General features: G+C 35.5%; 1 protein-coding gene across 2 annotated transcripts in view; it reads left to right on the top strand.

Annotated features, from left to right (window-relative positions):
- LOC142977074 (uncharacterized) overlaps nt 1-25,734 on the top strand; it is a 46,972-nt gene extending 21,238 nt beyond the window's left edge. Inside the window, exons 1-3 of one of the 2 annotated variants that reach the window (XM_076120765.1) lie at nt 2,821-2,911; nt 17,285-17,435; nt 22,201-25,734. In XM_076120765.1, coding sequence (XP_075976880.1) covers nt 17,299-17,435; nt 22,201-24,838 — 2,775 coding nt within the window. In that variant the 5' untranslated portion in view covers nt 2,821-2,911; nt 17,285-17,298 and the 3' untranslated portion in view covers nt 24,839-25,734. Of the gene's footprint in view, nt 1-2,820; nt 2,912-17,284; nt 17,436-22,200 lie in introns of those variants that run through there. The other variant, XM_076120766.1, reaches the window with a different exon arrangement.
- The last annotated feature ends 589 nt before the right edge of the window (nt 25,735-26,323 follow it).

The following is a 26,323-nucleotide window of genomic DNA, read 5'->3' as shown; positions in this document are numbered from 1 at the left end:
TACACAAGTACCTACGTACAAATATTCTGCTATTTAATGGCCATCTGAAAATACAATGTTATCTGTGCCTACTGAAATCATTTTATTGTAATACTAGGTTCTACCCGCGACTTCATCTGCGTGAAAAGAATTCCCGGGGTAAAAAATATTATTAAGTATGAATATATTGCTATGAAGGTATCAGTGTACCAAACTTATAATTATAAAAATATAATTACAACTATATTTTTGGTTTAAAGGACGGGTGTCACAATGAAACATTTTAATCTTAGATTAGTTAACCAAACCGCGATCAGTGAATGCTAATTACAGTCTGATGAGAGTAAGTAGGTCGTATGTTAATTACGTTGCCACTTTCCAAGCTGTCCAAGTACTAGAATATATTGCTAGATCACTTGCCGGTATATTGTATGATTCATATTACCTATTAGATTTGTTCCGCAGCTTCACTTGTTTTAATAGCGATTTGACATAACGTGGTGTATTTTTAAGCTTAACTCTTGTGAAATATAGGGAGCCTAATGTAATGAAATAAATGTTTTAGCTAAATTATAGTTTAAATACAGCTATAAATATTACGTCTATTTAACCCAAAAGTAAAGGCAGAGCATTTTTTGGACCGTACGCCAAAAAAAAACAAGTATTCTCAGTAATATAATAAACTAGCTGACCCGCGCAACTTCGTTTGCATCACATAAGAGAATCATAATTTTCCCCGTTTTTGTAACATTTTTCACTGGTACTCTGCCCCTGTGGGTTGTAGCGTAATGATATATAGCCTATAGCCTTCCTCGATAAATGGGCTATCTAACACTGAAAGAATTTTTCAAATCGGACCAGTAGTTTCCGAGATTAGCGCGTTCAAACAAACAAACAAACAAACAAACAAACAAACAAACAAACTCTTCAGCTTTATAATATTAGTATAGATTAATAAAGAACAATAACACGACCATGCCGCGCAACATCAACAGCGCCATCCAAGCGGTATGGTATGGTGGACTCAAGCCCTAACCTTTCCATTATATAAGAGGAGACCCTTGTCCAGCAGTGGGACGGGAATGGGTTACAAAAATAACAATTGAGCAATTCTCTAACTTTACTTGTTAAATAGCACTTTACTTATGTACATAAATAAATCTAGTTATTTTGAAACCGACAGACAGTTGATATTTTAGGTAGAGTATAGATTGCTTCCAGCATCGTGAATAGTATGATTCATATACTCCTTTGCTTAAATAAATTTTAACAAATCAATCATTTCTATGAATAGTTTAGTAAAAGATTGATCGGTTTAGAAAGACGAGAAAGTCTTATTTTGATGTTAGAAATGTATTCCTCCAAGAGTTAAAAAGGTCTGTTTTGTTAGTGGACTCAATAGAAGATCTCATCGCATTTCTCAATTCATCAAAGTTCAACAATCGTATTATTCATTTAGTTAGTAATTTACTGACTTAACATACATAAGTGTACTTAATACTTAGGTAGGTCGGACTTAATGCCTTAGCCATTCTTTGGCAGTCTACCTTTAGGGTGGTGTAGATATAACACGAATGAGAAAATATTTCCAAACATAAATGCATTAAATGACACCTGTTTTCAATGTGGAAACTAAGCAAAGACTAGAGAACGTCACTTGCCACATTTCCTACAAACTTCTTTTGCTTCATTCACATCCATACATCTTATCATACGGAACCGCCTGTTACGAGTACAACGCACTTGAGAAATATAATATATTACTAGCTCTTACCCGCGACTTCGTCCGAAACCTGAATTTTCCCGTGGGAATGCGTCATTTTCCCGGGGTAAAAATTAGCCTATGTCCTTTCTCGGGTATCAAAATAACTCCATACCAAATTTCATGCAATTGGTTCAGTACTTTAGGCGTGATTTATTAATCGACAGACAGAGTGACTTTCGCATTTATAATATTGGTAAGTATGGATAATTTTGAATAATGCTTGCAGTAAAGTCATACAGAATTGAACTCTGACAATATTTTAGCTTTGTCTTGTTTGTTTACAAAAAAACAAGACAAAGCTTAAGGACCAAGTGGAAATCGAACCTACGGCTCTTGAAAGCAACACGCCGCTGAGAATAACCGTTTTTATGTTTTTAAAAGCCTTTTTGAGATTTTGTGCGTTATTCCATCGTGCAAAAATACTGAATAGCTGATTTTGATGAGAATTGGCTCACAAAATTCAGACATTTTTTTACTCTGGGAACTATTTTCGCGTGGACTAAGTTGCGCGCAGTGATTGAATTCCAAATAAAATAAATGTAGCCAATTAATACCCCACTGCTGGGCCTTCTCCCTTAATAAGGTAGGCTTAGGCCTTGAGATGACTACACTGGAAAAATAAAACTACAATATTTTTAGTAAGTTTTACTGTATTCTGACTCTTGCGTTAGTCCATTAGACTCATTATCATGCGTATAATTATAATAAGAACTGTAATCTCGTAACCTGTTCATTTCCAACATCAAGTGTCCCGTAATGTCTTGAGAATTTGTCGCGTATTTGATGAACAACAAACAATGTAGGTAAGTAGGCCATTGCGGGATATTTTGATTATGTAAAAAGGCTTAAGACCTCTTAGGAATGTCATTTGGGCATTTATCGAGGCCGTATTGTTGTCTTTAAGGGTACAGAATCTAGTTTAACCTGTCGACACGCTGTTGATGGAATGCACTGTGTCTTACTGTGCCTCTTCTGCCCTAGTGAGTGTGTTGATTTGTTCGTAGTTGGAATGCACGGTGTCTTGTGTGTCCTATTCGGGGAAGTAGCACGTTATACCGTTACGCATCTTCGGCCGCCAGTCTATCGGTATACGCGTTGGTATCCGCCCGTGTCGCAAAACTGATTAACGCGAGTTAACGTGAGTTCTTTTAAAGTATTTCATTAACGGTAAGTTAACTTTTTATTTGTTTTATAGTGCGATCGACCGTACTGCCTATACCGAGGGCAAAAATTTTAAACTTCAAATTTCGAATTTATATTCGAATTATATATTTATTTTTAAATTAATTTTGTTTTTCTTTTCAACAAATATTTTGGGTACGTGTTTTTGGCCCCAGAAAAGTGGGTTACTTAGTCTTACCGTATAATCATGAAACGAGGTTGTTATAGTTCTTGCAAGCGATGAGCCAGCAACCAGCAATTTATGCGTTGCTGCATTCTTGCGTTCCAGTATGTTATTTCTTAGCAACCGATAGTTAGACATTAGGTAAACGCAGTTTAGTGTTAAAACGGTACGGAAAACGGGAGCTGATGCTTTGCAAGAACTATCAAGCGTTTTTGTACTCATATACATACAGATACTGTTAGATATTATTGTTTTGCTTCCGTGAGAAGAATGTTGGCCTAGGTCTTGAGTATAGAAAATAGTTTTAATAATAATATATTATGCTCTACAATGACAATAATCGATTGAGCTTAGGGAAATGACTGTAGTAATTTTTAGCTTACATATTGATTGTCCCCACGCACTACCTACGTTAGTAGGTTGAGGATTCGATTCCCATAATGACATGGAACTTTTTGGTATATTCCCAGTTGTCTCCTTAAAACTGGGAATTTTCTTCCTACTTGTATTCCAATTGTTTTCTGTTAAGATAAATTCACAGTCGGACAATCATTCAATGGCACGTGAAAGACAAAGGATCGGAGTTCGATTCCCACCAAAATAAACTATTAATTTGATTCTGCTTGTAAAATATCTACATGATTAGTTTTATTGTTAATAAACTGATATAATTTTGCAATTTATTACACTAATATTTAAAATGGGAATTTTGATGTTTGGCTGTGAATGACATAAGAATCTTTATATCAAACTTCAACTTTCTTCGCTCAGTTTTGGCTCTGCGTTGTCCATCAGTCAGTAAGGCAGTCAGTCACTCAGTAATGGAAGAGTTTTATATATACTGATTGATGACTTAATTATAACGCAAAAACCATGAAAAGAGGGTTCAATGAACTCTATTCTTCAGGAATTTCGTTGATGCAGGAAGAATATACAGAAACATTCGAATTTATTCCATTTTCTCTGCGCGTGCGCACACAAATGACATTCTATTACTCGTACACTTGTAGATTCTTTACATTGCAGCAGAGAAAACAAAGTTTGTTTTTCCTTAACTTATAATAGGATAAAAACAGTATGGTTTTTGTTTTCTTGTTTTTTGCTCACCGGTCGGTAAATCCGTGGGTTAAGCAAACCTTGGCGCGGTCATTCGATAGATGGGTGACCGCCTAGTGGTATTTGAACTGGGCGTCTCCGTTCTTCGGAGGGCTTGTTAAAAGTCGGTACCGGTTGTTGTCAATTGAGATAACAGTCGTCAAGCCACGTCAAAGCCCCTCGGGCGGCTTGAACAACTTTGACACTAGCTTGACCACTAACCTTAAGATAAGAAGAAGAATAAGTATGGTTTTGAAATGTCTCCTTTGATTAAAATTTCAATACTAATATTATGTGTGTAGATGCTCCCATTATGCCAATACTATATAATATCTTTTTAACTTGCACCTTTATAGGTATATCTATTTAATTTATGTTATGACCAATGTGTGATCGGTAGTGTTGGTAGCAACTCCTTACATCATCAATAATTTATATGTCAAACAAATATTTTTAAAACTATTTGGCAATTAAAAGAGTGGCCTGGAGTTTCTTGCCAGCTCTTCTCATTGGCTCTACCTTCCGATGTGGCGGTAAATTCACTCTGTATCATTGACTACCATAAGTGTCAGCATTTGACCTAAATGAATCATTGATTTGATTTTGATTTCAAACACATAACATAATGCCTGTTATATCCGATGGTGTAAATAAAATAAATCCTTTTTTCAAAAATATGTTTTACATCTTTAGACGAATACAATATGTCAGCCTGTTTCGTGTATCCGACTACTGACCACGAGGACCCGGGATCTATTCCAGGCTCAAAAAAATGCTATTGATTTTAATTTTTATAAAACTGTTCTCAAAAGTAATCCGGAGTTTGGTAGCGTGCCCGGTACATAGCCATTGGCAATAGGGTTTCCCCTATTTCGTGGGAACATTATTACTGGTGAAATGGTGGTGTATTTCATACACCTCCGGCTACACCTCCTGGACCATAGGCGATACAGTTCTCGGAAAGAAACAAAATTTAGAGCAACAATGACCCACAGGCTTATGCAACTTGTGGCAGCATTTTTGATGCGTCTAGTATATTTCGGAAATACTAATAATTTTATTCATTACTAGGTGACCCGCGCAGATAGGTACGTTCCCAATTTTTTTCCTTTCATTTTCTCCAAAAAGGACTTTCCCGTGTCTTAAAGACAATTTTATAAAACCAATATATAGAATTAGTTAAGCCGTTCTTGAGTTTTGTGCTAAGCAACAAATTTGACGAGTCATTTTTCGATAGAAGATAACTTCAAGACTCTTTACTAAATGATCGGACTATAATATGTGTACACTAAAACAACAGATAAACAAACAAAAGTGCAGTGAAAGTCCCTACATCAGTGTAATGTATCCCTGTACAAGTTCAGACCGACTTTCACTGGAATGTACGGCTTTTAAGGGCACTTTCATTATCACGAGTAATCCTTTGAAGCTTTCTCTGTTACAATTTATAATAAGGTTTATGTATTTTCGATATTATTTGCTTTAATAAAAAAAGAGCAGTGATAGCCGAGTGGTATAACTTTGTACCTCCCACGCAAGTGGTTGACGGCACAATCCCGACTCTAAATACGGCATACCAATGACTTATCGAAGTTATGTGTGTATGAGAAATAATTATCACTTGCTCTAACGGTGAAGGAAAACCTTCGTGAGAAAACTTGCATGCCTAAAATTTATTTAATGCACTAATTAAGGGCATGCAAAGTCTCCAACCGGCACTTGGCCAGCGTAGTAGACTCAAGGCCTAACCTCTCCCCCTTGTTTGGGAGTAGACCCTTGCCCTGCAGTGGGACAGTATTGGGGTAAAAAAAATACAAATCATTTACCGGGTCTGACTGTCTGTTTAAACTCAGAGCTTTTAGATAGGATTTTCATGCGGCTTTGGCTAATAGATAAGGCGCTTCAGAAAGGTCTCATTTATTTTCAATTTGTTAAGGTTAACCTTGTCTATAACAAAAATAAATAATAAATCTTATAAGGTATCAAGTATGTCACACATTGTGACCATTAATGTCCCGTTGGTGCCCTACAAAGCCTTAAAAGTGAACTTTTGTTCCATAAGGATCGCTTTCTATTTATTGTATGAAAGAGAAAAGGATATGTCATTCAGTGATGATTGATGTAAAGATTCTGACAACTTTCGTCTCGATATTGTCGAGTTTGTGTCAAGCATTTGACATTAACTCGATACATTGTAGGCATTTCGATACTCGGACTTAATGTATTACAAGATGCAACTTTATTTTACTTCTACTTTCAATTATTTAAACAACCCCACGCCTGATACACTAAAAAGCAAGCAGGTGTGTGAAATAATCCACGTTTTGCTGAAATAGTTATTATTAATGTGATAGGTTGTAAGATTATTGACTTTTTTCCCTACTACTACGTTTGAGAATAATTTAAAAGAAATTGGAGCAAACTCTAACCCTTTGCCCGACGCGGAAATCAAACCTGAACACAAACTATCCAATCTTCAATTTAAAAAAAACAGTCATCTTCTTCAAACTACCAAGACAGAGCTCCATTAAGGAGATACCTACTGAAGATTAATTTGAACAATGTATATTTGTAAACTTATGACGTTGCTATGACGTCACAAACTGCCTAACCAGGAATTATTCCAGAACACTTTCAAATGACGAAAGCCGTTAGTTCAACGACCTTTACATGTCACACACGTAACAATTGAAATACGCGACAGTCGCTAATTTGTGTGCAACGATATGCCATCGTTGGTCCACTACGGCGGAAACACTTTCCAATCTATGTTACTTTTCGCATCACGACACACGACAACTCAAACTACTTCATACCCTATCATCAACCGTATAAAGTATATATTTCATCACGTAGTTCTTTACTTGGATGGTGTTATGCGTGTATGTGACATTTCGTTGGATTTTTGTTCCATTGATTGTGACAGTGGTAGTGTGGTTTCTTCCTTCTATTGCGTCGTGATAACAGTTTTCGGGTACTTATTTGCTTTTATAGGGTGTTGCGTTAAATTGGATGTTATTTCAAGGAGGTTAAAGAAGCCGCCTTACAGTTCAAATTGTTGTTCATTCCTGTTTGATTATACAGTATCAACGCAAGGCGAGAGAGCTTTAATGTATACAGTAGTATTTTTTTCTAAGCTTTTTGCTTTTTTGCTTGTCATACATACATAAATCACGTCTTAGGGGTAGGCAGAGACCAGAGAACACCATTTGTCGTGATCCTTAGAATCATCCTTTGCTAATGAAGGGTATTTTTTTTAATTAACTAAAATACGGTTGCACTTAACTCTGCCTTAACTTTACGAGTAACAAGCGTGATGTTACAAAAACTAACTCGCTAAGAAAAGCGGTCATTCTTTTTACAATTTTAATTGAGGCTAATACAATAATGGTCAATAAAATTGATATTATTTCAAGATGCGTGCACGAAAACACTTGGTTTATTATTTAAAAAGTAGAATAAAGAAATGTCGGTCGATCGGTACACTCACGAACTTGAACCGCGAAATGAAAGAATCGTGATTTGAGAGCATTTGAAGATATTATATGTTCGTTGATCTAGATTTTAAATGGATACTGTCTTACTTATAAATGTCGAGTAAGCTCTGATTAGTTATACGTTGTTTTGTTTCATCATTGTATCATCATTGGTTTAGCCTGTCTTTCTACTATTTTGGAGACCGCATAGTCATACCATTGTATATAATAAATAAATAATAATAAATTTAACCCATTACTGTCCCACTGCTGGGCAAGGATCTCCTCCCGTAATGAGGGAGGGGTTAGGCCTTGAGTCCACCACGCTGGCCAAGTGCGGATTGGGGACTTTTGCATGCCCTCAATAAATGTATTAAGTAAACATATTTTTAGGTATGCAAGGTTTCCTCACGATGTTTTCCTTCACCGTTGGAGCATGTGATAATTATTTCTAATACACAAATAACTTCGAAAAGTCATTGGTATGTTGCCTCGGATTCGAACCTGCGACCACTAGCGTGGGAGGTTTCAGCTTAAACCACTCGGCTATCACTGTTATCACACCATTGTATATGTTTGAAAAATACAAATCACTGCAGACAATACATGACATTTATTTATAAGACAGTTAAAGTGAAAAGTGACTCTAGGACCTATTCTATGGTTCAAAAATAATTGGCAAGTTATCAGGGAATTGATTCCGAGTCTTTACTTCTACAATAACAAATTACCGATGTGTAAGGCTACACATATATCCGATTCGGCATTAATCGGCCTAGCCCGGCGGCAAAACCGAATATTTGTAGATTAACCTGATCGGCACAAGCCGAACAAATGAGTCGAGTCGGTTTTATAGTTCGATAAATATTGCCAAACCTAATATTTGTGTATCAAAAAAATATATGTACTTATATTTATTGAAGGCATGCAAAGTACTCAACCCGCACTTGGCCAGCGTGGTGGACTCAAGGCCTAACCTCTCCCTCCTCGTTTGGGAGGAAACCCTCGTCCTGCAGTGGGACAGAAATGGGTTATTAAAGAAAAATTGTGTAGCAAGCCAAGAGAAAGATATAAAAACTTTCGCATTTATAATACTACTACGACTTATCTTTTACACAATCAAAGAGCAAACAATTATGTAGAAAAGTCACATTTTACCTAATAGCACAATACTGTTCTTTGATAAACAGACCGTGAAACAATCTTATGTGAAAACATTAGAGCGTTTCGATTATTTTGATGGGTCGACCTTATTTATAAATTGCTTTGATTTCATTAAACACGTATTGTATAGGATTATTAGCTATTATTATTTGGCGATGTCTTGCAAAGGTGAGTAGTATTAGTAGGTAAAGGTGGTTCTGTATGACAAGATCTATGGATGTGAATGAGGCAAGGGAAGTTTGTAAGAATCGTACCAAGTGGCGTTCTTTGGTCTTTGCCTAACCCTATATTATTAGATCAGTGATCTTTATCAAAATGTTTGCGAACCACTGCAGTCTGGCCGATAATGTATGCAACTGCTGATCACAAGGTCTCGGATTACAGTTCCCGGGTCGGGCTATTGGACTTTTCTAACATACATTCAAACCGCGTCAAAGGCCTTCGGGCGGCTTGAGCAACTTTGACACTAGGTTCACCATCATACGATAAGACGAAGAAGAAGAATATACATTCGAATATTTCTCAAAATAGTAGCAGAGTTTGGTAACATGTCCGGGATATGGCAATAAGTTCGCCCCCTATTGCATGAGGCTAACATTTTAAGTTGTAAAATGTGGGTTTATTCCGTGCACCTATACACATTCGGGTAAGACAAATAATTTCCGAGCTTTGGAGGGCACGTAAAACATCGGTCGACTATTATCAATTTGGCGACCTAAACCACTGCGCCATGGAAGCAATCCTCCTCCTCTGTTCCTCTTATCTCCTGTTTTTATTTACTATCCATACGATAACTTGAGTGAGACTTAACGCTAAAGTCGTTTCGCTTCCAAACTATCTACCTTTACTCGTTCAATACAAGTTACCTTAGCTTGGAAACCTACAATCTCTCTCGTGTAAAAACGAGTTAAGTGGAAATGAGAACGCTCGCGAGTCTGTTATATCATTAACATAATAATTGCGTGGTGTGCAAGTGATAAGCGATAGCGGTTTTGTAGAATATTCTTGAAAAATCAAAGTTAAGTTAGTGTATAGTATAAGTAATATTTATTTCTGTAATTCGCTGAGAGCCTCATATTTTATCAGTGCCAAGAAATGTTCCACCTGTTCAAAACTGTCCTATTGTTGGGCGAAATATTCCTCTTAGAAAAGGAGGCTCTGGTAGGTACTATTAGGCTCTGAATAAATGCTAAATATATATTCTGAATCATATTATTATACTAGCTGACCCGCGCAACTTCGCTTGCGTCACTTAAGATAATCATAATTTTCCCCGTTTTTGTAACATTTTTCACTGTTACTCTGCTCCGATAAATGGGCTATCTAACACTGAAAGAATTTTTCAAAACGGACCAGTAGTTCCCGAGATTAGCGCGTTCAAACAAACAAACAAACAAACTCTTCATCTTTATAATATTAGTATAGATATGCTGTATAGTTGGTGACTAACGCTAGTCTCCTATAACTCAGTGCTCAATGTCAACGCACTGTGCCAGTTGTAATTATGTACTTGAATGTTATGGTCAAGTGCCACGAAGTGCAAGGAAACGGTGAAGTGTTGTAGGGAAAATTTATATAAAACTAGCTAATGCTCGCTGTTTTGTTTATGCGGAAAACTGTCTTTTAGCAACATTTGACGTTTCACCATGTTAAATAGTACAAAATATGATTAAGAAATGCAGTAGTTTTTTTCTCTACCACTGTCGAGTATCGACATTATAATCGAACTTTTGTATAGAAATCTGATAAGCGCCTCTAGCGGGCGCCGTCAGAACTATTTTTACATTATATTTCAAATGTCAAACTCTCGGTGCTCGGTGTGCTGGCTGTACAAAATCGTACTACTAAAACACAAGAAAAAAATATATTATATAGGTACCCTGGTATTTTTAAGGGCATGTCTAAGTCAAAGTCGTTGTTTCTTGAGATAAAATATAAGGGATTCGAGGGACTTAAACAACACTTCTATATAAATAAAATTAGAATTAGCTTTAAGGCTTAGTGAACAACCTATCCTATAGCTAAAAATTATAGCACATGTATAAAAATAACTGTAAAGATTAAGTACCTGACAAACTAATAGATACTTTTTCAGAAGTGGAAAAACCGGGGCTAATAAAATTATAACGGTTAAGGAAAAAAAAAATATAATTAATTATCCGTATTCTGCTTACACGAATCCACTGATTCTCTCGAATTCACTTTCGAGAAAGTTGAGGAAAACAACTAAGTGACTCATAAGCGAAGTGAGTTGTTTTCGAGTTCTGACGACGTTTTTAATGGAAGCGAATTTGTGTTAGTAGGACAGACTACAGGATGGATAATGTGGGAAAATTCGACTTTTAAGACGTTATTTTTCGACTTGATTATGACCTCTTGTTATATTCAATATTAGACATGCAAACCGAATCTTAGAATGTCAAAGTTCTTTGCATTGAGATTGAGATTACCCAAACCAGAGTATCACGTATCTTAGTTGACAATTATTTGAAACTAGCTGACCCGCGCAACTTCGCTTGCGTCACATAAGAAAGAATGGGTCAAAATTTTCCCCGTTTTTGTAACATTTTTCGTTGCTACTCCGCTCTTAATGGCCGTAGCGTGATGTTATATAGCCTATAGCCTTCCTCGATAAATGGGCTATCTAACGCTGAAAGAATTTTTCAAATCGGACCAGTAGTTCCCGAGATTAGCGCGTTCAAACAAACAAACAAACAAACAAACAAACTCTTCAGCTTTATAATATTAGTATAGATTCGCTATGCTATACATTGTTTTCTCCCTTAGACTGTAGTGATTAACACGTCACGTCAAAGCAGCAATGAACTGAATAGTGACCATCAATTTTACTTACTCTAGTTGTCATCGGAGATATGTGATACGCATGACAGCCTGCGTTCGAAAACCCAGAATCGTCCTGTAGGTCTGTAAAAGGCATCCCGAAGCACAGCCTTGCTTAAAAGAATGTTCATGTAAAATGGGTAATTTTCGCCGATTACGCCCGATAGGATGGTTGAATGTAGTAGAATTCGTGTTATTTAATACGTTTTGACATCATTTCTTTATTCTCGTATTACTTGTTATTGCGTTATTGTTACGTGTTTTTATGCATAACTTTTGTCTTAGTTAACTACCAAAAATATACAAGTAGTTTAGGAGCAGGTTGTCCAAACGAACATCATTCTCTACCACTATCGGCAAACGACAACCAGTAGGTACACTATCGAGAAATGTTGTATAAAAAATCTGATCAGCGCCCCTAGCGGATGCCGTAGGAACTAGTTTTATAAAAGCCTCTCTGCACTAGACCACCGTAAATCAGTGCGGTAGTGGTCTTTAAAAAACAAACTTAGAAAATAAAATTCTATAGAATATTCTTCACTTCTGTATCCACAAACATATATTATACTAGCTGACCCGCGCAACTTCGCTTGCGTCACATAAGAGAGAATGGGTCAGAATTTTCCATGTTTTTGTAACACTTTTTACTATTACCTACTCTGTTCCTATTGGTCGTAGCGTGATGATATATAGCCATGCCTTCCTCGATAAATGGGCTATCTAATATTGAAATATTTTTTTAAATTGGATCAGTAGTTCCCGAGATTAGCGCGTTCAAACAAACAAACAATCAAACAAACAAACTCTTCAGCTTTATAATATTAAGGCCCATTTAGACGGGGAGAGTTTCTCGTACGGTTCCGAGCGAGAAACTATGCGCTACTATCACAAGCAATAATCGCCATAACACAATCGTATCAAAATGTTTACACACAGGCAAGAACTAAAATCTCGCCTACCATTATGTCATACGAGATTCGCTTATGACTTATCGCTAGGCGATTATTGCCTATGTCTGTTTACACAAGGAAGGTATAGTAAGCAGATTGTTGCTTACGAGAATCTTAACTTGTATTAACACGATCTCGTGTGACATATTTTCAAGTTGATACGAGTATCGTACAAATCAGTTTGAATCGTTTTTAGTGCGAGATTTGTCATTCGAGTTTAGTGATCCGATGAACTCCGATGTGAACTCCGATGCCCGATTCTCCATTTTCGAGAACTGATAGCGACACACAGAGGTGTAATTCAAGCATGCAAGATGATTTTCCAAATGATTCAACCAATGCACAGTAATTATTTTTTTCCAAATATCTCTATATTAAGTTGATTTATTATAAGCTAATTGGCATTTATTTGTTTTGTAATCTACCTTATTAAAGCAAGACTGATTTTGAATATATACTTAGGTAATCTTTTTTTTTTTCTTTATTTTTGATCTTTTGATGGTACTCTAAATATTTCTGATAATGTTTGAAATGAATCTCCTGTAGCCAAATATTTTAAAGTTATTTCCAATTTTGTACGAGCGGGTATAGCTTGACGCATATTTATGTTACTTTTTTGTATAGATGGTCCAATTTCTTGAACTAAATATATGAGTTGAGTTTTCGTAAGCCGAAACATATTTTTGAATGTCTCTTCATCTTCCAATTGTAATTCAAGGCACAACGTGTTAGATGCTCCCAAATCATTTCTTCTAGCTATCCATTTTTAATCCAACACGTTTTCTTTTTTTTCCGTTTAACTAATTCTTGCCTTAGAAGAGCATATATAATTAAAACACCCTCGCGCACTGCACTCATGGTAGCAACTGGCATAAAATCTCGAAATACGATTATTGCTTTGAAATTATGTTTACACGGACATAACAATATTCCATTGCAAGGCAATTCTCGCCCAAAGCAACGAGCGAGGAGAGCGAATGTTTAGACGAAAAAAATGATTTATATTCTTTCGATAATCGTATCTTCGAGACGAGAAACTCTCCCCGTCTAAATGGGCCTTTAGTATAGATATAGATTGACACTTCAGTATCCACAAACATATATTATGAAGTAAGCCAAAAAAACTTTTTTTTTTTTTTTGACTGCCTCCGTGGCGCAGTGGTTTAGGTCGCCACGCCGATACCACTGCAACGGGAGGTCGTGGGTTCGATTCCCACACGGAGCAATTATTTGTGCGATCCACAAATAATTGCTTCGGGTCTGGTTGTGCTTTGTGTCCGTTGTTTGTATGTTTGTAAGAGTCCCCGCGACACAAGAGCAATTCTTAGTGCGGGAGTTGTCTTTTAAAAAAAAAAAAAAAAAACGTATTTATGTCATTTATCGTAATCAAAATATAAAAATAGTCCTATAAGGCTAATATAACGGAACAAAATTATCCCGCAAAATCTTTACTGTCGAATAATCGTTATTTTTAACATTTGTTGTAACGGAAAACGGGAACTTAAAAAATTCATGTTACCGGGTCAATAATACAAGGTGCTCAAAACTAGTCGGTCATGGTCGCAGGGGCAATGACCTCTTGCTATCTCGCTCTAACAGACGCATAGTAGAAATATTTATGTTCAACGAGGAATTTTTGGGATGTATGAATGGGACTTTGTCGTAGTGGTTAAGATAGTCGCCACTGCTGGTCGTAGGTTCGATTTACATTATTATTTTTGTGATCTGCGAATTCTCTTCGGAATTGTATACGACTGAGTTAAGTTTTTTGCTATTCTTTTCTTACGACCAACTGATTTTTGAAAACAGAGGTAGACTATAAATATGACGATTTTAAATGCTTACAAATGTTTACGAAATAAGCGATATTTGACAGACATACAAAATATCACGCCCTTAGTTAGGCAGACACCAGATAACGCCATTTGTTACAATCCTTACAAACTTCCATTGCTTTATTCACATCCATACATTCTTGTTAAATTAAAACGATATTAGAATTTGAACTAGAAGTAATTTAAATGTATGACAAGACAAATATGACATTTAATTTTATAAACAGAAATAATTATACTAAGTATAGGTGTATTTGTTATTCTTAGAACTCTACTTTCTAACTAAAAGATTAGGTCAATGGTAAACCGGTGTGGTCGTTAATATAGCTTTACTAGTCTATGACTAACTTCCGATAACTATCTCATAGAGTAAGGGGTCTACTTTCATTCCACAGTTACGTTCACCGGCAAATGATTAGTGGGTTAAGCTACCTTTAGCACGGACAGTCTATAGATGGGCGCTCACTGGTTTATAAGCTGAGCGTCACCGTGTTTTGGAGGTCACGTAAATAGTTCTTGACGAACAAGATTGGACAAGATTTCGGCTTGAATTACTTTAACACTCATTTATCCAGCATTGTTAGTATTTAACCTAGTGTCTAAGTTATTTAAGTCGCCCGAAGACATGGCTGATATCTGAATTGACAACACTTGAGACTGACTTTTAAGGTGCTCTCCGAAGGACTAAGACCCTTAGCATCTATAATATGTGTAAAAAATGATGAGGTAATAAACATTTAAAAAATCTGACCAATTAAGAACCTCTTTTTTCTTTGAAGACGGTTAAAACAGACAATAGAAATAAATAAAAATATTTTGGATTTGTAAAAAAAACCGCAATATCATTTGTCATCAAGTCCATTCTTTTGTTTTTTACAAGTTCTTTTATGATTTTTTTTATGAATCACGATGGAAAGTTGACTGTTGTGAATGCTAATGAAGTTTGTTTGATTGTGTGGTCTGATAGGCACAATATGTACACAAAAGAAATGCATCACGCCTGTTACATCCGAAGGCATAGGCAGATGTGTATGAAATACAGTCACGTTTCACCACAGCTCTATGTAATAAGTAATTCTTGTCTTTTTCACTCATATACAGTTTTAAAAGTGATAGAAAGTAAAAAAATATATGTGTGTAACAAAATGTACAGTGGGACATTAATAGGTTATTATTTTATTTATTTATAAGTAACTCTTTAGTTGTCAAAAAATATTGTTTTTTTAATTTATATTAAAAAAACACGGTATTACTAACTAGAGCTTACATCTGAGTCCAATAATTTGGCATAACACGCACGCTGTAAAAAAAAGAAACAAAAAGTCCCGTATCTCAAATCACAAGTTTCGAATAAACTTTTTATTTCATCGGAATGCCCTATCGTAACCTTGGCCGGTCAATTAACGGTACATTATCTATGGGTTAACGGACCACGCCGGTAAAACGTCCGGTTTTTATTTGTTTATTTTTATACTTTGTTCCAATTATGATGTTGTTTTGTAAGGTTATTCGTCTTATACCATGCTATTGAACGCATTTTTATTTATTTATTTTTGAAGATCCCCCCATATAATTGTACACTTCTTTAAATTATAATTATTTAAATGGAATGAACAAAATACTATTTTAACATTCATACTCTGTGTCCTATGTTTAGTCCCTTAGGGGATGATTTTATAAAAACATTGAAACACAGGAAATTTGTATTCCCAAATACAAAGTTTCATGCTTCTAGCTCCAAAAAGGAACGAATTCCCATACCATCTTTCATCCCCTATTTCACCCCTTTAGGAGTATTAAAATTTAGTTTATATTAAAAAAATCTTCCTTAGAAGGTGCCTACATCATAAAAGGCACACGTCCAAATTTCTTGTATCTAACTTCTATAGTTTAGACTATGCGATAATTATCAGTATCCTTTATACACCGGGAAATTGTCCTAAGCGGCTGTAGTCGCGGGAAGAATAGTATTACGCACAAATATATGTAGGTACTAGTGAAATTATAAAGTAAATATTGGCACACGCTTCAAACGGTGAAAACGTAATACTCACTTATTGTTTAGTAGTATTGAACTATCTATTAGCACGTTTGAGTAAAGGTGTATCCAAATGTTAACGCGTCAGGTGTGGTCGCATGTACGGCCATATTTGACTAAATATCTTTGCCAGTTGTGCTCTCGGACGGTAAACGATCTGTCAGTTAAGCAAACTTTGGAACGGTCGTTCCATAGATGGGTGACCGCTTAGAAGTATTTAAACTGAAAGTTTCCGTGCATCGGAGGGCACGCAAGAAGACGGTCCCGATTGTTGTCTATTAAGGTAACAGTCGTTAAGCCACCTCAAAGGCCTGTCGTCTGTCGGAGCGTCTTGAACAACTTTGTCTTTGAACACTAACTATAGGTACGATAATAAGAAGAAACTAAAAATATTTGTTAAGACTTCTTTTAGAGTCTACCGACTGCTGTTCACCATGTATCTTTGGCAATCATTTACATATAATGTGAATGACACAAAATTTTTGGGTTTGAAATTGTATATGCACTGAAAAAATTAGGCCTATAAAAATGTTAAGCATCTAAGTAGCCGCATACTCGACGACCAAAGATTCAGAGCTATCATTAAAGCGACGTATTGTCGGCTGATGCGAAAGTTGCTTAAATAATACAACAAGCGTATTAAGCTGTACGTTTGGCGCGAACCTTGCGCAGGTGTGTCGCTACACTTAAATTTTAAGGTGATAAAAGGTACTTCACACTTTTCCCGGTCACTGTTACTTACAAGTCATATTTACGTATTTAATTATCACTAATAATATGTTTTCTTTCTTTTCAGGTAAACTTGCGAAAATGACGCGGCGAAAAAGTGTGTGCTCAATGTGGACTTTAGTTTTATTAGTTGTAATTGTTTGTCCGTCTGTTTATTCGCGACCTCAAGAAATTTCTGTCACAAATATTCAGAAAGAATCAACGCAGGCACCGATAAGGTATAGATCTAGTTTTAATTTAGGTTTTAAGTTATTTCCTACAGTCATTAGTAATGTAAATTCAACAGATATAGTAAAGAAACTTATTAATTCAGATACAACTTCTAATATTCCTTCAATAAATATAACCACCAAAGAAATAGGAGCTTTTAGTATATCTAATAGAACCAGTCGTCTGATACATTCAAATAGACAAGGAACAAAAAAGAAAAATAAACCAAGGCCAGTAAAAATTAAAAACCAAGAAGAGATCTCAAATGAAAGAAGGAAACCAGCTATAAGAAAAGTTATTACAAAATGGAGAGACAAAACCAAATACGACGATCTTAATTTTTCTTACGAAAGTACCACAGTTTCCGAACAAACTAAAGAGATGACGAAACTAAGTGTTTCTAATAAAGATGAAACTAGCACAGAGACTTCTGAAGAAATTAACTCAAAAAGATATACAAGACCACCAATTGATGGGCATTATAACATATATAATAAACCCCGGCCGCAGTACTCAGAGGAAACACAAGTATATGCTACTAACGTTCAAGTCATAGACTCTCGTCCGTACCCTAATGTTCAAGTGATGGATCATTACCCATATCCAACTAGGCCTGCTTACTTTCACACATACGCTCCTACTCCTACTCCAGTGATCACAAATGTAGGGTATCCTAAACCATGGACTCAAAATGTTCGAAGAACCACTACACAGAAACCAAGACCAACGAAATATGAATATCAGAATAATGTAAACAATCATGGTGGTAATTATGAAGTAACTACTTTCGAACCTTCCAATTCATACACAGATAGAATTATTATTAGACCTCAAGAATACAGTCCGTCTTCTGAAGATTGTCCAACTATTTATCTAACATTAAATAACACTTTTCAAGGTCAAGGAAAAGAAGCCTGTCCCGATCTCAATATCGCTGTAAACACGAATGTTATCAACAAAAACGTAGTTGTTGAATCTGAGGAAGACAACGATAGTATATTTCCAGGTTTTGGCTTAGGCTTAGGTGACGATTCTGGTTTAAATATAGGAGATGATTCAGGCGCTGATGCGTCGAAAGACGAAGATTATTTTGAATCTGAAGAAGCAGAACCAGGTGATAGTGCATCAGTTGAAGGTACAGAATTGGTAAATTATCACTCAGCAAATAGTCCTATACAGTCAGAATCCAGTGAAGCAGGTGGTTTTGGAGCTGCCACTTCTCAACTGTCAGCTATAAGCAAACCAAGTCGTCCTGGTAGTGGAGACGATGACTTATTTAGTTTTTCATCTTTAGTAGATTTTTTTAGACCTGCATTAAACGTTTTAGGTTGGCTTACAACGGTCAATCCTTTAAGCATAGGTTTATTTCCTTTACTTTTAGCACCCTTAGGATTATTGTTCGCAGGTTCTGGATTTGCTGCGTTATTTTCACCTTGGTTTTTCCCTTTAGGACGAGAAGCTCCTAAAATTATACATGTTTACCGACCAGAGTGGCGATGGGATGACCATTTGAAAACTTGGCAGTTGCATTCATTCCCTAATAACAGAAGAGTGGTACCTGAAATTGGTAGAGATATAAATGAGAATCGAGAAGATATGAAATCAGTTCCTTCTTTCTTAAATCGATTAAAGTATTGGATGGTAGATGTAACGAAAAGATTACGTGCCAGAAATAGAAATATCACTGTGACTTATGAACGGAAAAACAGACGGCGAAAAAGAGAGGCTTGGACTAATCGAGTGAAATAATTATAGTTACATAATTCAATAGTGAATCCAATACTCCAGGAAATAGTGCTGCTTTTGATTTAAATGATTAACTTTAAACAAAAAAAGAGTTTCTAAAATTCTACAGTACTACTTCAACAAGTTTTCCATTTTCATACAATTTTGATTTTCATATTTCACCGTGCAATTTAGATTAAATATATTTTATTTCGATTTACCTTTCCCTGTGTCTGTAATCAAGCAGGCTAAATTTATCACATTTCCTAGTGTCTGATTGAGTTTCAATTATATTATTTAAATTCAATAGACAATCCACCCAATGTAGGCATTGAATGAAAGGATTCGTAATGGAGGCAACAAATTAATAAAGTCTAATAACACCTGTCTGAATGAAACATCCAGTACATAATTTTTTATTAATTTTTATTTCTATAATCTACATAGACTAATGACTGTAGGCATAAATGATTCCATATTAACAATTCCGCAGCCACTATTTATATTACGCTTACTCGTAAAAATTAACTTTACACTAGAAACGTTTAAAGTAAAAATCTTGATATCTTTTGTAATGAAAATTACGTCTAGTTAGTGTTGTATAACATTTGTAACTTATTTTTGGGTATTTCTTCGTGATTTTGGCATGTAATAAATATTTATTTATTTTGGTTTGCAAACAGTTGTTACATTTTACAAAATTTATCATATTTATTAGGTTTAATGTAACCTTATAATACAACACATTTTGAGCAGTTTGGCACAATAAACAATTTTACCAAAATTTGGGTTAGCGTATCATAAATAGTTGCTGACAAAATATTAATTTATTAAAGCAAAACTGTCTTATCATTGTATTTTATTTTACCGATGATTGACCAACGTGTATTGTGTAATAGTTTGTTATAAAAATATTTCGTATGGTGATATAATAGTTCATACGTCTATTTGAACATCAACAGTATTATTTAACCTTTACTTGTAAGTACTTTACTATACACAAATATTTTAATTATATTATATAATAACCTGTCTATGGGACTAAAGAAATTGCTGCATGTAACTCGTTGTGAACTGTACATACTAACAGTAATCCAATAACTTAGTAGTGGCTCAGTGGTTTAAGTCGCCACGCCGCTACCATTGCGTTGAGAGGTCGTGGATTCGATCCCCACACGGAACAATTATTTAGTTTGGTGTGATACACGCATAATTGTTTCAGGCCTCGTTGTTCTTTATGTCCGTTGTTTGTATTTTGTAAAAGTCCCCGCGACACAAGAGCAGTTCTTAGTTAATGAAAGAAAGAAAGGAACAAAGAAAGGAGAGAGCTTTGTGCGCAAGGTTTTCAGATGCCGACGGTATAGAAAATTCAGAATTTAGAACTGTTAACCCGCAAGCGTGTCCAATAGACGGTAGCCTGTTTGATATTTTTATTAAATTTATACACCATAATACACCTTTGCTTACACCTTCGCATATAACTGTTGTACCCTGAGGTGTGTATGTATGTAATGTAGTTAATTTTTATACTGTAATTGTTGCGTTACTGTAAATATTTTGTTATTATTGACTTACTTATATTATTTAAGTCTGTACATAATTATTTTTTAGATTTGTTAATAAATATAAATCAAAAATGTGTTTGTCTCTTTTTCTTTGTTTTGTTTAATTTATTGTTCAATTTTTAGTTAACGTTAAAAATAATAGGCATACGGTTGTCCAAACAGATGGATAGATTAACAAGTTATGTTCAACAGCAATATAATGAATAGTGAGCATCACCCTGACGCACAAAAGTTAAAGAGAGAGACTGTAGACTAAAAATATTTAAAGATTAATATTGGAAAAAAAGAATCATTGAACTCACACACACGATCATTTGAATACAAATTAAGCAGAGCTTGTACTATGGTAACCAAATAACTGATTAACATACTCATATACTTCTAAATACTTATAATGTAATACGGAATTACTAACGGGTTAAACACGCGATGAGAAATTTAATGTTTACGATACCTTGTTCGCTGCCCGATGTTTTGATCGAACTGCATCGACCGCGGTCACGGGCTGACTGATGTGGCTGCTAAGCGTCGTCTCCTTGTGGCGCGAGTTTCGACGCCTACCCTCACTTTTAATTTAGTCTTCCTAAATTTTATTTTTAAAATAGATCGAAATTATTGATACTTCGACCTAGTCCCGTAGACTAACGACGTTAATAATGCAATACCTTCACAGTTACCGCGAAAACAACACAACAACTCACTACCTTACAATGATAAACCATCAAATTACTATGGCGTCTTTATGCTCGCCGCAATAGCTAACTTATATAAAAGACTATATATGATTGAAATGTATTTATAACACAAAACAGTAACTATTACTATTTAATTACTCTAAAACGTAAACAAAAACTAAAAGTTCCTGTCTGCGGAAGCTTGAATTAAATTTAATTTTTAGCGCGGAATGTACCGGTATGTGTGTCAAGGGCACAGGTTCGCGCGGCACTACCGGGATAGATCAAAGTACATGACACAGAGCGACAGCGTCTCGTGCGCCGCCCCGAAGTCGCTTGAAAAAAGAGGCATTAATTTTATAGCATTCTTTCTCATCTTAGTTTAATTGATTAGATTACATAATATATGACTTGCGAACTCGGTTGCCGAAATTTATGCTACAGTCGTTTAAGTGCAGGCAAAAGGGAATTTGATTACAATGTTTATAATCCGGTTGTGAATAATTATGTAGTTTTTTTGTATTTCACATGACTGAGGATTTCTAGGTAAAATTTTCCGACTGTCAGTGTCTTGTCAGTACATTGTTATCGGAATAATTTTCTTTTCAATCAAAACATTCAGCTACTTTATTAATAATAGCAACAAGGAAACTTACGGGCTAATTCCCTTTAACTAGATAAGGATTTATACGTTTTAAGTATTTTCAGCTGTCAAAAATGATATTTAAAATCAAATGTTTATTCAGCTGGAATGCGGGGTAAAATATTATTTGTTTTGTGTATTAACATATTACTTTTCTACATTTCAGAGATGAGTCCGCACGTCCAGTTTCGTCATCATCAGAACAGCCTTCGCAACTTGCATCGCCGGCGCCCGAGAGTTCCTCACGTGATGTCAAAACCAAGGCACCCATACGAGAGTCTATAGAAATGGTTGCAATACAACTTTTAGATAAACCAAACTCGACAGTTGAAACACCCATTGTTGCTGATACTAGAATACCACCAAAACTCAAAACCCAAGTCAAACATAAAATTAAAACAAGAAACGAAGATGGAGACCAGTATGAAAATGCGCATCCGGGTGAAGCAGTACCCGTCACGATGGAAGAACTTGATACGGAAAACAAAATAAACGAAGTCCATGAATCTTCTACGTCTAACGAAGGTATTTCCACCTGGGTATCACTGAGCAACTCGGTAAAAGAAAACACAACAACTGAGCCCACAAAGGTAGAAGACAGCTCCAAGAAACCTAAGCCTGCTATGAAAAATAAACCAAAACGCCCACAAAATAATAAACCACCTAAACGTCCCATCATTGGTAGTACTAATAAAGCTGATCTAGTTGCTGGAGGGTCTGCTATCAATGAGAATGTTTTTAACAAATTAAAAGACACTGTACTTACAAATGTGCAGAAAAATAAGAACACTTCCGTTCGTCCCATTACAACCACTACAACGACTACTACGACCGAAGCCCCCACAACAAAAAAAGAAACAAAGACCCCAGCAATTCCCGTAGTCACCGTGACTTCTAAACCAAAGAAGAAGAACAAGAACAAAAATAAAACTACGACTACATTAGCCACACCCATAATTGATGACTCGGCACTATTACCAACCGAAGCCAAGGAACAGGAAATTGAACTAGAAGTTAGCACACCGCCAACTACAACAAAAAAGCCAAAAAGAAGCTCAAACAGAGAGAAGAATAAAACTAAGAAACGTAAGACTTCTACTCCTAAACCCGACACAGATGTTGCTATAGTCGATGTCAAAACAGCTAACAAAACAAAAACCAATAAGAATGCTAAAAAACCAGCAGTTCAAACCGGCGCCATCACTACACAGATATACAATTATTTGTCACGAGAAGTCATGCCTTCTGTTGGAGTAGGAATGTTAGGTCTGGCGAGCTTGGTAGGCATAGCCGGATACTTCCTGTATCCATTCGCTACACCTGTACGTAGGACATTTGAAGTTGACAAAAGCGATGATTTATATAGAAATAATGCCGAAGAGTATGCTAATGATGGCAACGGACAAGCAGAGGAAGAAATGCTAGGCACCGTCTTAGCTGGAATGCCAGCTCACGCGAAGCAGAAGTTGAATCCGTATGCCGCTCAGACTTCTCATATAAACAGATACTCTCCCGTTAAGAAAGAACAGGATATCAGGTACAGGCATGTTACACCAGGTTATAATCCAAACTACAAAGTTCATTACGCTCAACAAAAGACAGGAATAGCTCACGCTGCAGTTTATTCTAAACCCATCGCTTACGGCCCTCAATACGAAACCCGTCATGCTTACACAACAGAGGGCAAATATAATTATGAAAAACCAAAACTACCTAATTATACTCAGTATCCCGTGGCTGCTGTCGAACCGATATATGCTGCTCCACAAACTGGACCGTCAGGTTTATCATCTTACGGCAGTGATGCATCCAACTCAGTTGTGTACGGAGTAAAACCATCTTCAGAGACGGATTTCAAACCGGTATATCCATTTGAAGGCCAATTCTTCAGTGATACGACGAGCAGTCCAGTAACTTATTCGCCAACTTCAATGTATTTGGGCTCCAATGATGAAGAAAATCAAGAAGAAGACACAAAGTTAGAGGATTCAAGCGTTACTTCTGAAGGCGGTGAAAATAAGTTTGTAGTTGGAAATGTACCTAAAGAACTTTCTGACTCCGCTACACCCGCAGTTGTGCCGGAACACGGACCGAGAAAGTTGAGAAAGAAGCGTAGTATATCTGGATCTCTAGAAGAACTTTTAGCTGAGAAAGAATTAAATAAAGACATTTTCATTAGTAACGAGATCGATGACGTTTACAACCCTAATCCTGTAAGGAATCTCGCTCCTAGTGAACCAATTGATGTGACTGTTTTACCTAAAGATATAACAACAGTATATGCTGTATCAGAACCTAACAAGGATACAAAAACTGAAGCACATACAACTGAAAAAGTTGAAGTAGTTGAAAGTGTTTCAACAATTCCTATAAATAATAACAGAGGCGAGAAAACCACCGAGGCTGAAATGCCCGTTGAGTTAGAAACGACAACTAAATCTTTTAAGGTTTATGAAGTTTTCCCGTCAAGTAATACTGATTCAGAGCGCAACAGTCCTCTGTATACTCAAACCACTACTTTTAAAAGTATTATGACCGAAACTACGACTGAGTTAAAATCCGAAACGACTTCGACTATGCCCACAGCAGAAGCCTCAACAGGAAAACCGGTTTCACTTCCTACAAATACTCCAGATGTAATCACGTACCCTCCTATAAATGAGCATGGCGGATTCTTCTCATTTCTTCAAAGAATTGTTGATTTTAAACTACGATTAGGTCTTGGTATTTTGCAGAGTACGGTTGATGCTTTGAATAGACTAAAGGATGATACTATGCAGAAAGCAGCGAAAGCATCACATTAGATTAAAGATTAAAACTCACCGATTTATGTACTTTAATAGTTTGTTTGCAAAGTTGCAAATAAATCTGATACAATAATTATCATTTGTACTAGCTGACTCGCTTTGAACTTGATAGCTGGTCTTAGCAACATAACTCTTTATATTTTCCAGGACGACTGAAATATATTCTTTTAACTAGGGATCCAACAATCTTTTTGGCTTGCGTGCGAAGACTGATAAATAATTGTCATCAAGTTGAAATCGCCGTAGTTAACATGTCTTTAGGCCCATACACGACAAGATTAGGGTCAGTTTTAAGCAAGCACTATTAAAATGCTCTAATAAAATTATTGGTTTGAGCGTTGAAAAACTTTATTTGAATTACATATTGAAATTCCAACATTCTAAATATATAAAGCATTTAACCGTTCGAAGGTATTACTATCTTATATGATTTTGAGGAATATAAAAATACTAAATAGTTGAATAAAAATTATGTATAAGTTAATATAAGTACAGGGAAAGTCTTATTACTGAAAAAACTGTAGTTTTATAATTTCAGAATGCTGTCCTCGGGCGATTTGTACTGACTGAGGGAAGCCTACTGAATTTATATTGTGATAAATATAGTATTTTATAAGAAATAAAACATAATTTCGATATTTGATTAATCTGCTTACATTTAATATTTAAGTTTACAATAAATCAATGCATTATAATGTGACCGACAAAATCTATACTAATGGTTTTGTATTTCTAAATATAGGTGGCGTTATAAGGTGCTACTACATTTTTTTATATTTAAAGGAGTATCGTTATTATATCAAAGCATTTGTGTACTTTTTAGGTAAGCTAGAGAGAAGTTAATAATTTTATAAATTTTCTTGTAAATAATAAAATAAAGACTTTTAACTTTGTTTTTGGTTTTATTTACTCAATATTAGCAGAATACAGCTCACACAATGTTATTATTCAGATGTCTCAAGAACCTTTCTTACTGTATAATTTAATCTAAATGTTTTTGTTTTAACAAACATCCTCATAAAGCCATAAACATAATATATATGAGTTGTACAATTCTACTCAAATCATGATACCTACCCATATATCTTTAAACAGGTCATCACACTTACAATATTTAGTTGTCCGTTAATTGGACCCGAACAAAAGAGACGCTGGCCTTACATCAAAATCCGTAGCTTCGGCTTGATAATGAATATATTTATTAAACATGTTTTAATATTATGTTTTTTATATAAATTTTAAAGATTTTCGAAATATAATAATATTAGTAAGGGAACAAATTTATTTCTACGCAACGCCTTGTCTTCTTAGGCTACATTTCGATAAACAAAATTGAATATTGTATACTACGTATACATTAGGACAGGTTGAGTAAGCTTGAGCAAGGATAAAAGGATTTTCATCAAGACGAATAGCTTCTATTCAAGAATGTAATTAAAAAAAAAGGAGCTGGGTATGTGTAGTTTACTAGTGTCATCTGTA

The sequence above is a fragment of the Anticarsia gemmatalis genome, chromosome 12 (genome assembly GCF_050436995.1).
Source record: "Anticarsia gemmatalis isolate Benzon Research Colony breed Stoneville strain chromosome 12, ilAntGemm2 primary, whole genome shotgun sequence".
Classification (NCBI taxonomy): domain Eukaryota; kingdom Metazoa; phylum Arthropoda; class Insecta; order Lepidoptera; family Erebidae; genus Anticarsia; species Anticarsia gemmatalis.
The sequence above is the reverse complement of the archived record's forward strand: the minus strand, read 5'-3'. Positions and strand labels throughout refer to the sequence as shown.